Source organism: Orcinus orca, chromosome 17 (genome assembly GCF_937001465.1).
Source record: "Orcinus orca chromosome 17, mOrcOrc1.1, whole genome shotgun sequence".
Lineage (NCBI taxonomy): Eukaryota > Metazoa > Chordata > Mammalia > Artiodactyla > Delphinidae > Orcinus > Orcinus orca.
In genome coordinates, this window is record NC_064575.1 from 7,710,938 (window position 1) to 7,727,243 (window position 16,306).

General features: G+C 47.3%; 1 protein-coding gene across 4 annotated transcripts in view; it reads left to right on the forward strand.

The window, feature by feature from the left end:
• The window catches only part of CHD7 (chromodomain helicase DNA binding protein 7), a 178,819-nt gene that overhangs the window by 48,052 nt on the left and 114,461 nt on the right, over positions 1 to 16,306 (forward strand). For all 4 annotated transcript variants that reach the window (XM_033437606.2, XM_033437608.2, XM_004274983.3 and 1 more), the window contains exon 2: positions 10,511 to 12,374. In XM_033437606.2, the coding sequence (XP_033293497.1) occupies positions 10,683 to 12,374 (1,692 nt within the window). In that variant the 5' untranslated portion in view covers positions 10,511 to 10,682. The remainder of the gene's footprint in view (positions 1 to 10,510; positions 12,375 to 16,306) is intronic.

A 16,306-nucleotide genomic window follows, 5' to 3' on the forward strand; every position in this document is an offset into this window, starting at 1 on the left:
GAGGCCACGGTGGTGAGAAGCCCGCGCACCACAAAGAAGAGTAGCCCCCACTCTCCTCAACTAGAGAAAGCCCGCACGCAGCGGGGAAGACCCAACGCAGCCATAAATAAATAAAACTTTAAAAATGGCACAGCAACCGTGGAGAGATGGAAGATGGCTAGTCGAGTAATTTTTAGGGGAAGTATGTGAGGCAGGTCATTACAGGAGGCTTTCAGTGATGCAGAAGAGTTTGGTGATGCAGTCAGATATGTGTTACATATATGTACGTATGTTACATAAAAGAATGTGTTACAGACTGTACTGTAGCTTTTTTGGAAGCAGATTTAGGTTATGAATTAGTTTCCTTAGAAAAATATAAAAGATATTTCATAAAGTTACTTTTCCCCACGGCACACAGCGCATTGGGGGAAAGGCTCAGAAGATTTCGGGGCAACGAGGAAAAGGGGCCAGGTTAGGGTTGAGCCTTTGCTATGAATGCAGAAAAATATACACATAGTTTATGGATAAATCTTTTGTCTTTTATTATATGCAAATATGCATGAAGACATTTAATTTAGCTAAGAGAGATATCAGGCTTATTTAGTTGCATGAAATGGATAGTTTTAATACTAGTTATTTTATTGTAATAGTTTTTGATAATGGTTTTGACTGTCAAATAGTTTTGATTATGGTGGCGTTGTAGAAGCAGCTTGCATTCATAAGTGTACGTATGGAAAAAAGTTTCCAACTTTGTTTTATGTCAGAATGATTATGAAATAATGAATGCAAACTGTTTTCTGTATATTCCAGCCTTAATTCCATTTCCTTTCTCAAATATAATTTCTTGAAAGAGTAATTTAATACCGTAGTCACAGAGTAAGTGAAATTTGTTTTCTTCCATTTTTTTGTCTATAGATTGAGCTTTTTGAGACCATGGTCAGTTTTCCAAAATAGTTTCTCTAATACTCTTCCAAAGGTGTCCTCGACCCTCCTTAACAGTTCTGTTTCCCTTTTTTCTTTTTTCTGGCCGCGCCGTGCAGATCTTAGTTTCCCCACCAGGGATGGAACCTGCGTCCCCTGCATTGGAAGCACGGAGTCCTAACCACTGGACCGCCAGGGAAGTCCCCTGTTTGACTTTTATATTGCTCACTTCCCTGATGGAAGTTTGGATTTATATAATTCCTGTGTATTTCTCTTTTGCATGAAATATGGCATCTTAGAACACCCTCCAGGTTGCCATGTGACCTCTGCCCTCGGTGTCCTGTGACACTGGCCTGGCTCTGAGCTTGGGTTTATTCGTGATGGATAAGGCTCCCTTGTCATCACATGCGCTCTGCTCTCGCAGGGAAAATAGATAGATTATTTTCAGCTGTGGTGTTGCCGAAGGGGTTCCCACCCCGCTCCCCGAAGGAAAAGAACATTGGAGGTGTGTGTATCAGAGGAGACTGTTTAACCACACTCTCTCTCCCTTCATTTCAACCAAGCAGAATTGGGGTACAGTTTTAAACTCTCCCCAGACTATGAGGCAAGATCCCCCTTTCAGCTTTCCAGAACCTTTTAAAATGCAAAAGAATGTAGGCAACTGCCAGATGAGTTAATCAGTGACAACCACAGTAAGTGTACAGAAAGCTTGGTTCTTACAGGAGCAGTTGGCTGCTCACGGTGTTTTCATCCCCTCAGCATGTTGCCCTTGGCGTCCTCCAGTGATTCAGGGTTGCTGCCTAGGAGCTCAGGATCACCCAGGGCATCTCAGGATGGGGGGGTGGTCCCGGGCTGCACCTTCCATCCCTCCTCCTATCGTATGCTCACTCCTTGTAGGCTAGGCCTCACCCAGATGTGTGTGCCTGCCTGTGTGTGCGTGCATGTGTGTGTCAAATCAGTAGCTTGAAATAGATCTAGAGTGAGTGGGAAAATATATTTTCAAATGACTTTTTTTTTTAGTGGGTTAGTAAACATGTGGTGTCATTTACCTTTATAGACCAGCCAGGTTTTGTCTAAACTATCCCAGGATGTTTTACAATGTTAAGCAAGATACACTAGTGATCACCACACTGTGTAAAATTTGTATTACTCTCCCCTTAGTCTGCACTATACACCTCCCTGTCAAGTGGGTTGAAGTACATTTCCAAAGTTGAATTTTTCCCAGTCCCAAACAAATTACACAAAGAATTTCCATTTTCTTACTTCTGGACCTGTCTCTCTTCATTTGCTTTCCCCTTCACCTACAATAAAATTAATTAGGGAAGCATTAAAAAGATAAGGGAGAGATACACATATTTGACATAGATGTTTACTTACATGGATATGGTATGTGTGGCTCTGAATACAGATGATTTTCCTCATCCCTCTTCTGCCATATACTGTTGCTTATTTTAAGTGTTCCTGGAATGTGTACTGGCCTCCTGCTGGGCCACGCTGAGCTGCATATGGAAGGAAGGTTGCCCCAGATCTTCTCCTGGTGTCTGTGGTGGGATGAGCAGGTCAGCTGTCTTCTCACTGGGCTTATTAGTCTTAGAAGGAGTTAATTTCAAGGAGTGATATTTCAGTGTTGAATTGCAGGGTGTAAAGGTTGTTCTCTGAGGACATTGATGCCGGTGCTTTAGCGGCACAACTTATGTATAGGACAGTATACGCCTTTCGACCAATTTAGGGGAAAAAAAAAAAGTGCAGAGGCAGTGCGCTTAGTATAAACTGTTAGCTGAGTCCCATTTCATTAGTTGCCTTGAAAGAAAACATATTAGCCCCAGGACTCTTACGTAGGCAAAAAACCCATCTTTATCTGAAAGGCAGCTCAGAATATCCAGACTCCTTAAAGTTGTGTAGAAATAACTGAAGTATTTCTGCAAGAGACCTGTGAAATAGGGTGTTATGTAACATAGCATTAGATATTAATATTAACTGCATTTTTTTTTTGTCTTGCAAAAATGATTGTCAAGCAGAGGGACAGATGAATCTTTGAAATTAAACCACTTTCAGATGTCCTCTCTTTGACAAGTTAAAACTTGTCACTAAGAGTTATTCCTAATTCTTTGGATGAGGTCAGTATTGTTTCTTTGTGGGTCAGGAATGCCAAGACTCCCTTTCCTTAAATGTAAGATGACATACCTTTGTTTTACTTGCTTTGTAATTCTTTGGGACCTGTTGTTGATTATTCCTTCTCACGTTAATTGAGGGGAATCCCAGCTGTAGTTCCGGAGGAGCTGAGTCTGCCAGCAGGACTTGCTACACTTGCACGTGTGCGGGCATCACCGGGGCGCCTTGTTAATAACACGCAGACTCCGGGGCGGGAGGTTGGGTTGGGCCCAGGACCCTGCATCTCTCACCAGCTCCCGGGGAGTGCCAGTGCTTCCAGGACCCTCCTTCAAATGGCAAGGCTGCGGTCTGCAGGGAGAGAGGCAGGGAAAGAAACAAGAACAAGGTGTGCTTGGTGCTTGTGTAGCTCCTGCCCCCAGCGTGGTGGGAATAACAGGGAGGGCTGAGGGTCAGGCTGCTTCCTGGGATGAGTGGTAACAAAGGAACCGAGCCCACGAGTGGGAGGTCAGACCGCACAGCACGGCGTGGGGGTGAGGAAGGTGTGAGGAGGTGAGTGGGTGATGCGCAGGAAACTTCCCGTGCCTTGACGGACCCAGCCTGGGTGCTCGTGAAGGCTTCAGGGGCAGAGGGAAGGAAACTGGGGCGTAGAGAATGGACAGGCTGACGGGTCTCTGAATACAAAGTGCCTTGAGACCTGCTGGAGCTTTGGGGCTCCATCCTGGGAGCTAGGGAACTGCTTTAAGGAGAGGGGACACATTTTGTGTCTTACAAGATCATTCAGTCAGCTGTGCGAGCGTGTTGAGACCGGATTCAGGAGAACCAGTCAGCCTTTAAAGTTCTGTCCTTCACGAAACCATGACGCCTGATTACATCAGAGACTATGAACTGGAGGAGGATGAAGACTTGTGAGATACTTGGGAGGAGAATCCACAGGTTGGTCAGTGGACTGAAATGCAGGACATCCTCACGGCTTTATTAGAACAGCAAGCTGCATGGAACAGGGGCCACGTCTGTTCGTTCAACTCTGTATACCCAGTGTCTATTAAATGCTTTATGCAGGGTTGGCCCTCATTAAATATTTTTTAAGTGAATGAATGCTGAGAAAGATTGAGGGTGGTTTTCCATCATCTGGCTGGGTGGAAGGGGTGGGTGGAGGGAGCTTAACTGCCATGGGGAATGCTGGAGGAAAGCACAGCATTGCTTTACACAACGAAAGATATATCTGTTCAACTAACACCAGCAAAATTGGAGGCTACCTAGTGATATAAATCGAAGCTAACTGTAAATGCATTTCTTATTTCCTTTTTTTGGTTTTATTTTTCATGTGGTGCTTGGGACTAACATAGACCTTCTGAAAGACTTCACATCCTTTTCTTCCAGTAAAAAGAATGAAAATAATGCACGAAGCCACTAAAAAAAGTAGTGGCCTCACTATTGCTGTGTAGATTTTTTTGTGTTAAAATTAAGCTTGCAAATACTTCATTAAAGAGCAATGGTAATATGGCAACTATAAGTGAAAAGGATTCTCAAATTATTCCTAAGTGTCTGAATTTTGTGTAGTTGAGAATCATTCCTAACATAATAAAAATTATTTATTAAGAAATAGAGGGCTTCCCAGGTGGTGCAGTGGTTGAGAGTCCGCCCGCCGATGCAGGGGACACAGGTTCGTGCCCTGGTCAGGGAGGATCCCACATGCCGCGGAGCAGCTGGGCCCGTGAGCCGTGGCCGCTGAGCCTGCGCGTCCGGAGCCTGTCCTCCGCAACAGGAGAGGCCACAGCAGTGAGAGGCCCGCGTACCGCAAAAAAAAAAAAAAAAAAAAAAAAAAGAAAGGAATAGAGCCTTTTCAGCAACTTTGAAGCTGGGGAGGTCCCGGCCGGCCGGGAGAAGGACGTCGAATCTCATTGTCCTCCCAGCCTTTCGACCCTCCCCCGAAGCCCCTCAATAAAATGGCTTGATTCCAAAAAAACGAAACAAAACGAAACAAAAAGAAAAAAGAAATAGAAATATATGCTGGGAGACATTACAGAAAGGAGAAATTTTATAGGTTGAAAGTATAGTTAATAACATGAAATATGATGTATGGAAAGAATACTATAAATTTCATCACAAGGGCTAGGTATGGACCTTTGAAAGAACACTAATCCCTGCGCAGGAGAAAAAATTTTTCATCAAAGAGAATTGCTACTATTTAATATGGTCTTCACCTAAGAACGTTACCTCTAGGAAGAAATCTGTAGCAGTGCTGTCCATAGAATTTTCTGCCCTGATGGAAGGGTTCCACCGGTGCACTGTCCACACGTGCACCACAGCCACCAGCTACACGGGTGTGCTGAGCACTTGAAATGCAACTTGTTCAACAGCATCCGAAGTTAAAATTTTATTTAGTTTTAATTTAAACAGCAACACGTGGCCAGAGGCTGCCGTGTGGGACAGCACAGCCACAGCCCCGACACATGAGCGAGGAAGAAAATGTAGCCTAGCCCGGGCTGGGGGGGTCCGGGAGGGGCATCATTTGGTCCGTGTGGCAAACCTGGAACTGACTGGTGATGAACTGATGCTGGTAACTTGGAGGCGCTTCCCGCCTCTCTCTCTGGGTCGCTGTCCGTGGGGTCAATGCCTGGGCAGACGCCCCGCCCCCTTCGGGGGCTGCTAGGGGCCGTGTGTGGGGAGTACCATCCATAGGCCTCGTGATCGAGCTGGAAGGACTCTCAGGGTGAGGAGAAGCCCAGCCACGTGGAGCCGTTTCTCTTCTGTCCATTCCCCTCTCAGCCGTGGGTCCTTCCCCCTCGCGATGTGATTTGTAGCCGTGAGGGTCTAGAGGCATCTCCCGGGCTGCGCTGAGGGTGGGAGGTGTGCTTTCCCGCTGCTCCACACTCCCTTGGAAATGCTGGCACAGGCTCCACCCGGTCCCGAGAACCCTGATCAAGTAATGTCACAAACCTTAGGCTCTTGGGAGGTGGAGGAGAGACGAGTAAAGAGGACAATGCAGATCGAGCTACGGAACACTAAGGTGGTCTTAGCGTCTGCAGGGCAGCTCCCTTTTACTTGCCCCATGTGTTGGATACTTTTGAAAAAATGGACAGCACCTGGATGGCATTCTACTTCCATAACCGAATACAAAGTGGTTGAGCTGTAGGAAGTATTTTGCCCACGAAATGAAAGGTGTCCTGTGTTCACCCATCTCCTTTCTAGCTTTTCAGGTCACTGTGATACCAAATTAAAACTGGGCTACACAAATGCCGTCCTACTTTAAGCAGAGCACAGTAGTTAAGCTTTGTTTATGTAACCTTTGGGAAGTCAGAACTTCACTTCAAAATCTTAATATGTATTTTTGCACGACTTATTTCTTTCACCTTGGTTTGTTGTACACCCCCTGCTTCTGTCCGCAGTTTTCTGGGTGCTGTTTACTTTTGGGGGCTGCCTACTTTGCATCCTGCTTATTTCCCAAAATATTAACCAGTAGCCTCAATGTGGTGCTAATATGTGCTTGCTTCCTTAAAGTTATCGATAGTATAAGTAAAAATTTTCTTAAAAGGAAAGTCTCTTCTGTTTGGTGGTTTCAGCAATTGTTCTAGTGACTTATCTCTGAATAAATAGGACCCCGTGTAGGCCTTTCATAGGACCCCGTCTAGGCTTCACTGGTGAGTTGCCATTTCATCTATACATTTCTCTTTCGTCTCTGGGAGTTGTTCGTCATTAAAATATTTTGTTGGAGATGTTTACTGCTCTCGTATATAAAAGGGTTTCTTCATCTGTACAATGAAGAGGGGCTTGGATTAGGAGGTCTCCAAAGTGTTGGCCGGCTCTAAATTTTCATCATTGGTTTCACAGTGAGTCTCCATGGTGTCCACGATGCTGTGAGCTGGGGTGTCTCATGGTGCCTCTCTTCACCCCTAAACACGCCCCCAAGCACCTTCTGAACTCAGACTTGCCAGTAGGGTGCTGAGCAGAAGCATGTATTATGTCCTCGTTATAGGTGTCTATACTGTTTAGTATATAATATCACACACACAGCACTTGTCATCATGAATTACCAAGAAATATTTTGTAAAACGGTATCGTAACCTTTTATACCATAACCCATGAATCTTAATTTTTAATTAAAAGTTTCATCATTTACAGATGACTGTAACCTCCATGAGGAAAAAAGGGAACTTTGTTTTTGTTCACTGATATATCTCTGGCAGCTGTGATCAGTGCCTGGCTCATAGTAGAGGCTCAGTAAATATATTTTGAATACATAAATGCTATTTGAGATTTAACGTGATTTTCATTTAAAGCCAAATCAAATGTAAATACAACTTGAATATTTATTTCCCAAGTGATAATGATGAGAATTATTTGGTAACACTGATAACTTGCATTTCTGCCTCTTCTTTTTAATAATCTATACCTGTGCCGTCCAGTGTAGTAGCCATTGCGCCCATGTGCACCTTCTTGACTTGAAATGTGGCCAGTTGGAATTGATATACTGTAAGTGTGAACTGCCGGGTTTCAAAGACTCAGTACCAAAAAATGTAAACTGTCTCATCTCTATCGATTACATGTTGAAGTAATATGTAATTACTTGCATATATTGGTTTTATTTAAATAAAACCAATAAATAAATTGGTTAAATAAAATTTAACCAATAAATTGGTTTTATTGGTTAAATAAAAATAATGAAAATTAATTTCACTCTCTTTGGGGCTACTTTTTAAACGTGACTACTAGAAAATTTTAGACAAATATGGCTTTGATTTGATGGCTCATTGGACAGTGCTGATTTAGACACAGAAAATGTAGATAGTGAATGTAGACAAGGGGGCAAACTCCAAAAAGGAATTTTAAATGAATATCTTTGATAGGAACAAAATTAAATGTTGCAGCTGTGACTTGGGAAAGTGGGCATTCAAATGGTCTTGATCAAATTAAAAAAGACAAAAATAAATTAATTAGATTAGCTCAGATCAGAAATATGAAATCCAGCTACCAGATGGATTCCTAGCATAGTCGCCAGCCAGAGTCTTGAGGTCAGAAAAGGGGCAGGAAGGCCGTGGTGGCTGCCCCAGCAGGCGTAAGTGGTGACCGGTGACACACTAAAGCCATAGTTTTTGGACTTCTCTGCCCGGACTTCACGTGACTGTGGTCGCAGCTGTGGTGGGTGACACGTTTGCTGTACCAGGTAATGCTGCCATTTTTCCTGCTGCTGGGAAATGGCCTCTTGGTGGAAGGAGCCGGGAACTGGAGACCCAAGTGTCGGGTAGGATTACTCGCAGTGAGTGCTCTGTTTTGCCCCTCCCCTGGGCCTGTAGTCAAGTTCTTTTTCCCTTTCTGCTCAGCCTTATAAAGTGAGTGCCAACTCCATGCTGCCCCTCCAGGCAGTGGACCGAGCCATCTCCTCCCCCGGGCTCCTTTCCCTCTGGAGCTGGCTGGGAACACATCCAGTCCGTAGCAGTTCCTCCCCGTGACACATGCTGGGCCCTGGAGGATGAAGCCACCATTATCCTGTAAAGGCCACCCAGGACAGGCAACTAGACGTTACCTTCCTTCAGCTAATTTGAAAGGTTATTTTGGTAAGTGGTTAGTCTGCACGGCTGGTTTTAAGTTCTTATCAAGTCCATTCCCGTATTTATTTCCTTGAAAGCTAGAAGGAGCCTTGAATAAATGAGGACTGACCGCGTAGGCTTTTTAGGAGTAAATTCAATTTATAAATATTTGTTTCATTTGGCACTGGAGATTTCGACTTCTCTTTGGTTTGGGTTTTAAAGCAGCATGTCTGTAAATAAAATGGCTTTCATGCTCACCTTACTTCCACCCGCCTGACCTCTGTTTCTGGAGAAAGTAGATCAGAAAATTCACGGCACTTAGCGGCAGAGTGAGGAGACCTTTGGCTTTGGCTGACAGCTGTCGCCTGAGTACTGCCGACCTGGAGACCCTCTCAGGTGTGCTGTCTGTGGTTCTGACAGCGAGCAGGAATGTTGTTTACATACATTTCCCGGAGGCAGAGTTCTCCCCTTAATGGGGGCGTGGGTTCTGGTGGGGCTGGCTGCCTCCACCCCACTCCTACCCCAGCCGTCCCCAGTCCCGCCCCAGCCGTCCCCATTCCCGTGCTCCTGTGGACGTGTGTCAGTAGGATTTATGGCGGGGCCTGTTTGTAATGTCCCTTTTGAAATTCTTCAACAAGATACTGTTTTTTTCAAGTTGGGCAGTTATCACACAATGCTTCAAGTGCTTATGAAAGAGGAAAAAAAATGAGTTAAATTCCAGAGATGTTTAAGATTTTGGACATTTTTCCTATGTGAATTAGTTCTTTATTAGGTCGTTGATTTAATTAGCATTCAACAAAAACACTTTCCTGTCTTGATTGTGGAAACATTCTTTAAGTTGGTTATTTTCATCTGACACAGAAGCTGTTAGCAAGTGTTTGCATAAAGCGCAGAGCAGTAGTTAGTCTACACGGTGTGCTGTAAACAGGGGATGCCTACGGGCAGGCCTGCCCACCTTTCCGCCTACCTGCTCCGGTCTGCCTTGTCCCAGAAGAGGTCAAGGCGAGGGTGAGGGCTGCATGGACATTTTGAACTTCATTCTGTTAAAAGTTTCAGTTTTGACCAGTTTGGGGGAAGTGGTTCTGTCTCTGCTGATGAGAATGGTCATCGTCTAGAAACTGTCCATCCAGCTAGAGTTTGTCCGCGTGGTCGCATGGCTCCTGGTCCATCCCCAGAGCCCAGGGCCCTCGGGTGGATGAGGGACCCGTGATGGGACTTGCTCTGGCAGGGGGGAGGGGGGGCGGGCGTGTGTTGCTGGAGAACGAAAGCCTGGCGTGTTCCTGCCGTCAGACGGACGTAAGGAAATGATGAGTTACCGCTCCGCTCGCCAGCGTGCCTGCCAGCATCCTTGCCTCCGCCGCTTTCTCCTTCGACGCCTCTGTTTGCCGTTCTGTAGTTGGTTGTATGTGGGCCGTAAATATCCAATTTGTACGAAATGACTGATTTTGGTATTTGTATAATCCTCTAGTCAATTTAACTAAGTTGAGCTTTTCACAGCCCTCGGTGCTCTGGCTGCTCATCTGATTACACCGCTCAGGGGAATAAGGTTAAGGGCGGGCTGTTGGTAACCAGAGCATTTCCAGGGCTTTCGTGCAGCAGATGGGCTGCTTGGCGACATTCATACATCTGCTGGCCTGCTGTGGCAGCTGCTGCCGCTTCATGTTGTGTTCTTTTGTTCTGTTCCATCCAAGAATGGAACGTGAGGAAGTGGAGTGAATGGATTAATTTAAGGTTAAGGTTAGTGTTTTGCTTGCTTTCTAAGTAACCGATCATAATAATGCTTCTGGTAGAAGCTAATGAGTTTCTCTTAAAGTGAACTAGATTTATAAAATACAGCTCAGTGAGGGGGCTAGATCAGTATTGTCGATGGAGACCAAATTCACATGCGTACAATGCCGGCAGTTTTTATCATTTGTTCCTAATTCTTTGTTTTCTTCCTCCCTCTTCCCCACCTCCCGCTCCCCTTCTAGGACCTCTATCCAGATTTGCCTGACACTGCAGGGTCCAAGAGAATTAGAGAAATATGGAGTGACATGAAGAAGATTAGTCAAGGATTATAGGCTCTGAGGACAAACCCTCAGTGAAGTGAAGCACAGACAAGCTCCTGAGCGCTGGTCTGGAGGAGCCGTGTGTTGGGAGAAGATGGCGGATCCAGGAATGATGAGTCTTTTCGGCGAGGACGGGAATATTTTCAGCGAAGGCCTCGAAAGCCTGGGAGAATGTGGTTACCCTGAAAATCCCGTGAATCCCATGGGTCAACAGATGCCGATAGACCAAGGCTTTGCCTCCTTACAGCCGTCCCTCCACCATCCCTCCGCGAATCAGAATCAAACCAAGTTGACCCACTTCGATCACTATAATCAGTACGAGCAGCAAAAGATGCATCTGATGGACCAGCCGAACAGAATGATGAGCAATGCCCCTGGGAACGGACTGGCGTCTCCCCACTCGCAGTACCACACCCCGCCCGTCCCCCAGGTCCCCCACGGGGCTGGCGGCGGTGGTGGCGGCGGCGGCGGTGGCAGCGGCGGCGGCGGCGGCGGCCAGATGGGTGTCTACCCCGGCCTGCCGAACGAGCGGCACGGGGGGCAGTCTTTCGTGGACGGCGGCTCCATGTGGGCTCCCCGGGCCGTGCAGGTGCCGGACCAGATCCGAGCCCCCTACCAGCCGCCACCGCCACAGCCCCAGGCGGCCCCGTCGGGGCCCCCCGCGCAGGGTCACCCCCCGCATCTGCAGCAGCTGGGCGGCTACCTGGCGCGCGGGGACTTCTCCATGCAGCAGCACGGGCAGCCGCAGCCGAGGATGGGCCAGTTTCCCCCGGGCCAGGAGGGCCTCGGTCAGGGAAGCCCCTTCATCGCCGGCCCCGGCCACCTGTCGCACGTGCCCCCGCAGAGCCCCGGGGTGGCGCCGAGCCTGCGCCACGCGGTGCAGCCCTTCCACCACCATCCCCCCGCCGCTCTCCACGGGGAGCCCGTAGCCCACAGCCCCCGGTTCTCCCCCAACCCTCCCCCGCAAGGGGCCGTGAGGCCGCAGACCCTCACCTTTAGTTCTCGGAGCCAGACCGTCCCCTCACCTACTATAAACAACTCAGGGCAGTATTCTCGCTATCCTTACAGTAACCTAAATCAGGGATTAGTTAACAATACAGGGATGAATCAGAATCTAGGCCTTACAAATAATACTCCAATGAACCAGTCCGTCCCAAGATACCCCAACGCTGTAGGATTCCCATCGAACAGTGGCCAAGGACTCATGCACCAGCAGCCTATCCACCCCAGCGGCTCCCTTAACCAAATGAACACGCAAACTATGCACCCTTCGCAGCCTCAGGGAACTTACGCCTCTCCGCCTCCCATGTCACCCATGAAAGCAATGAGTAACCCGGCGGGCACCCCTCCTCCGCAAGTCCGGCCCGGAAGTGCCGGGATCCCGATGGAAGTCGGCAGTTACCCAAATATGCCTCACCCGCAGCCGTCTCACCAGCCCCCTGGCGCCATGGGGATCGGACAGAGGAACATGGGCCCCAGGAACATGCAACCGTCCCGTCCGTTTATGGGCATGTCCCCGGCGCCGAGGGAGCTGGCCGGGCACCTGAGAGCCAACGGTTGTCCCGGCGTCGGCCTCACAGACCCGCAGGCGATCCAGGACCGGCTGCTCCCTGGCCAGCAGCACCCCGGGCAGCCGCCGGCCTTCCAGCAGTTGCCAAGCTGCCCTCCGCTGCAGCCCCATCCGGGCCTGCACCACCAGGCTTCGCCCCCGCCCTCACACCACCAGCCTTGGGCACAGCTCCACCCCTCGCCCCAGAGCGCCCCGCAGAAAGTGCCTGTGCCGCAGGTAAGGGGGCGTGGCCCTGCCCGCTCTGCCGCGTGGGGCGCAGGCGCGAGGAGCCTGACGCGCAGGGCTCCCTCTCAGCCTCGCCAGACGTTGCTTCGTCCCGAGGTCCTTGAGTTCTGCCGTGTAAGCTGCCCAGCATCTCACTTGTTTTCTGTTTCTCTCTCTCTCTCTCTCTCACTTTATTTATTTTTTTTACTCTCTCACTGTTGGCTTGTGTATTTATTCACGTTTTCAAAAAGTCGTGACTTCTCCCGTCCCAGGGGTTGTGCTGGAGCTGAGGGTGCGTAGAAAACTAAGCCTGGGTCCTGCCTTCAAGGAGCTCTGTTCTCACTGCCAGCAGTGAGACGGACATTGGATCTAAACTGTTTTTTCCTTCCCTTTATTCTTCTATGCTGTGCTCGCTCTCTCCCTCCCTCCCGCTCTCTCTTTCTCTCTCTCTGATTTAAAAACACACAGAAACTTGGTTTCCAGCAACGTTTTATATTTTTGTGATGGTCCCTCCCACCTCTTTTAGAAAATTATTATTTTTCCCTTGGGAAGCTACAAAATATGTTCTTCTGTAATACTTATTGGACCAGTTGTTGAATGTTAGTGTTAACTTGCACACTGTAGAAAATCACAGTAAATGATAGGCCACACAAAGCGGTCTCTGAGAGATCTGGATACCTAGTACTAAAAGCAGAAGTATTCCTTTTCGTATGCTGGGATTTTATCCAACAGAATTTATAAGCAGACAGATTTAGGTTTTAAGCTCTAGTACTCCCGTACACATCTTTCCATTATAAATGTTGGCGTTTGTGCTCTAGCTCTAGGAAAAATAATGTCTGTCTAGATTATTCAGAGTGCTATTCAGAAATATGCACTGATCTTCCACTACGATTGCAACCCTGTACGTGGATGGCACAGTGTGATCTTTAGAGCTGTAAGGCACAATGCTTGTTCCTAATGAACCTGTAATCAATTTGGGGAAACATGACCAATACGTGAAAGTATAAAGTATAGTAAAAGACCATGCAGGGTTATGTGACAGGTGTTCAGAGAGAGGCAGCACCTGGGGTACTTGGAATCTGGCTAGGACGTAGCCAGGGATGTGAACCGAGGATGGCATTTCAGGTTAGGGGATGGTTCCTTAGAGGCGGCACGGGACGATGAATTCGCTGCAGGGCAGGGCCAGGTGGTAGAGGTCTGATCTTCTGTTGTAAAGGATTTGGACTTCATTGGGGAGCCAGTGATATCAAACTAGACAGTGCGCGGGGATAGCCAGGGAACCAGAAGATGAACTGTGAGCCTGTGGTCCAGGCCTGTGAGGACAGTTTGGTCCGGGGACCAGGGATTGGGGAATGGGAACAGAAGGGAATGAAACTATGTGCAAGTAAAAGGGTCGGGTCAGGAAACAAAGCCCTCTGGGGCATCCCGGGTGGAGAGGCATTTAGATTGGAGATCAGAAGCTTCAGGCCTGGTGGGACTGGGGAAGTGGAGGCCAGGAAAGTCTCCTGGGGACCTCAGAACACAGGACTCGTTGGGGTTTCGGGAAGGCTGCCCTCACAGGTCCGGCAGACTTGGAGATTCTCAGGAGGAGCCCCGAGGTCAGCGGGGACCACGTGGGCCTCAGCCACCGGGCCTGCGCTGCCCGGGAGAGAGCCGCTTCCCTCCTGGGGAGCCTCATCTGCAGTGATGGGAGCGGGCTCCTGAGACTGTGGACAGCGTGGAGGGGGATGAGAAAGGGCGTCTTACCAGCTGCTGGGGCCTCGGCCCACCTGGATGGCTCCTAGGGCAGAAATGAACATGACTTAGTTTCCAGGGATTATTCTTTTCTTGCTCCTTGGGAGTTTCTTACTAAACATGGGATCTTTTCAGAGCAGTGGTCCTCAGACTTCTGCTGGTCCCAGCATCTTCTCTCCTCCCTGGAGGACAAGCACAGTTTGAAGGAGACCCCCTGTGACTATAATCCCATCCTTGGTTGGGAATCGTTGGTCTCCTCCAGCGTTTCTTAGTTTTAAGAGCACAGATTTCTCAACGGGTGTTTCAGAGGACGAGTGTGAGTAGGCGGACTCTGGGTCCTTGAGCGCTGGGGGACACCAAGTGTATTTCCCTTTTTCTCCAGCTCCATTTTCTCGAGCGTGCCATCGCAGGCACACTTGGAACGGTTTAAGGGGTGCAAACAAGTACACTTGAGGTATCTTTATAAGTTCAGTTGCATGTTTTAAACGTTTCTCACGGTATTTGCTTTCTTATTTCTGCTCACCTTTGCATCCGCTTCAGCTTTTGAAGCACTCAGTTCTGCACATCATACTAGGGAGGTATAAAGTCTTGAGAAGAGCACAGACTTTGAAATCAGCAAAGTGTTTGAAGTCCAGGTCTGCTGCTTACTAGCTTGGTGGCTTCAGGCAGCTTGACCTCTCTGAACCTCAGATTCGTCATCAGTACAACAGGAAAAATAGTACCCATCTCAAAAGGGGTTGAGATTAATTAGGGTAATATACTCACATCAAGTGAGTGTGATCTCTAGCCGGTGGTGCATACTTAAGTGTGAATTCTCCTCTAGGTTTTAGTTTCTGATCTCCTGCAATGCGAACCTTACTTTATAATTCATGTCATTTCAGATGTACTAAATACAATGTAAAATTACTTTTATTTTTAAGGAACAGGTTGCATATTATGAAATATAGCCTTAGTTGTGACACATGAAATTTGACTTGTGGAAATATTACCCGCCTTTTTGCCCGTGTTGCTGGGTGTGGTGAGGATAATGAGGTAGGTTCAAAATGCTGTTTCAGAATCCTAAACACCTCGCTCTCCCTGGGACTGACTCACGTTCTACTCTAGCAAATAATCTATTATTATTGTTTTGCTTTAGAACTACTAAAATTATTTTGCATTTCATGTATGACCGGATGGTGGTTTGAAACCATGCTGTGTAGCAGGGAAATCACCAGATTAAGTTGAAATATTGATGTAATTTGCTGAATTATCACATTCAGAGAGGCTTATTGACTCTTTTGGTTTTTTTTTTTTTTTTTTTTTTTTTTTGCGGTACGTGGGCCTCTCCCGTTGTGGAGCGCAGGCTCAGCGGCCATGGCTCATGGGCCCAGCCGCTCCGCGGCATGCAGGATCTTTCCGGACTGGGGCATGAACCCATGTCCCCTGCATCGGCAGGCGGACTCTCAACCACTGCGCCACCAGGGAAGCCCGCTTGTTGACTTTTTTATCTTGAGTTTTTACTTTGAAAAAAATAGAAGTTATGCTTTTTAGATGTTTCATGGGTAGTGAACAGATATATTCTAAATTCTATCGCGTGTTAAAGTATCTTTGAAGATAAGTTTAACTTTATATTAAAGAGTCAGCAAAGAAAAATATTAGAACTGAGGCCAGAGTTCATCAGGCCACATGTTCATTGTCTGGACACAGTCTTTAATGGAAGCTCCAGACTAGCCTGATGATTTGATAAAAATTTACAAGGAAGGAGAAAACCTAGCTTCTGTTTCAGCAGCTGATTAGGATAGTGGTTCTCCTTTTCATTCTCAGACCTGTTTTTCTATCTATCTATCCATCCATCCATCATTAAATAATTTATTATATTTTAATTTTTTTTCCAGTTTTACTGAGATACAGTCGACGTATAGCCCTGTATAAAGTGTGTAAGGGCCACAGCATAATGATTTGATTTACCTACATCATGAAGTGATTGTCACAGTAACTTTAGTGAACACCCATCATCTAAGCACAAAAAGAAAGAAATAGAAAAAAACATTTCTTGTGATGAGAACTTTTAGGATCTCCTCTCTTAACAGCTTTTGTCTGTAACATACAGCAGTGTTCGTTATACTTACGATGCTGCATGCTCCACCCCTGGTACTTACTTATCTTACAACTGGAAGTCTGTACCTTTTGACCACCTTCCTCCAGTTCGCCCTCCGCCAGCCCCTGCCTCT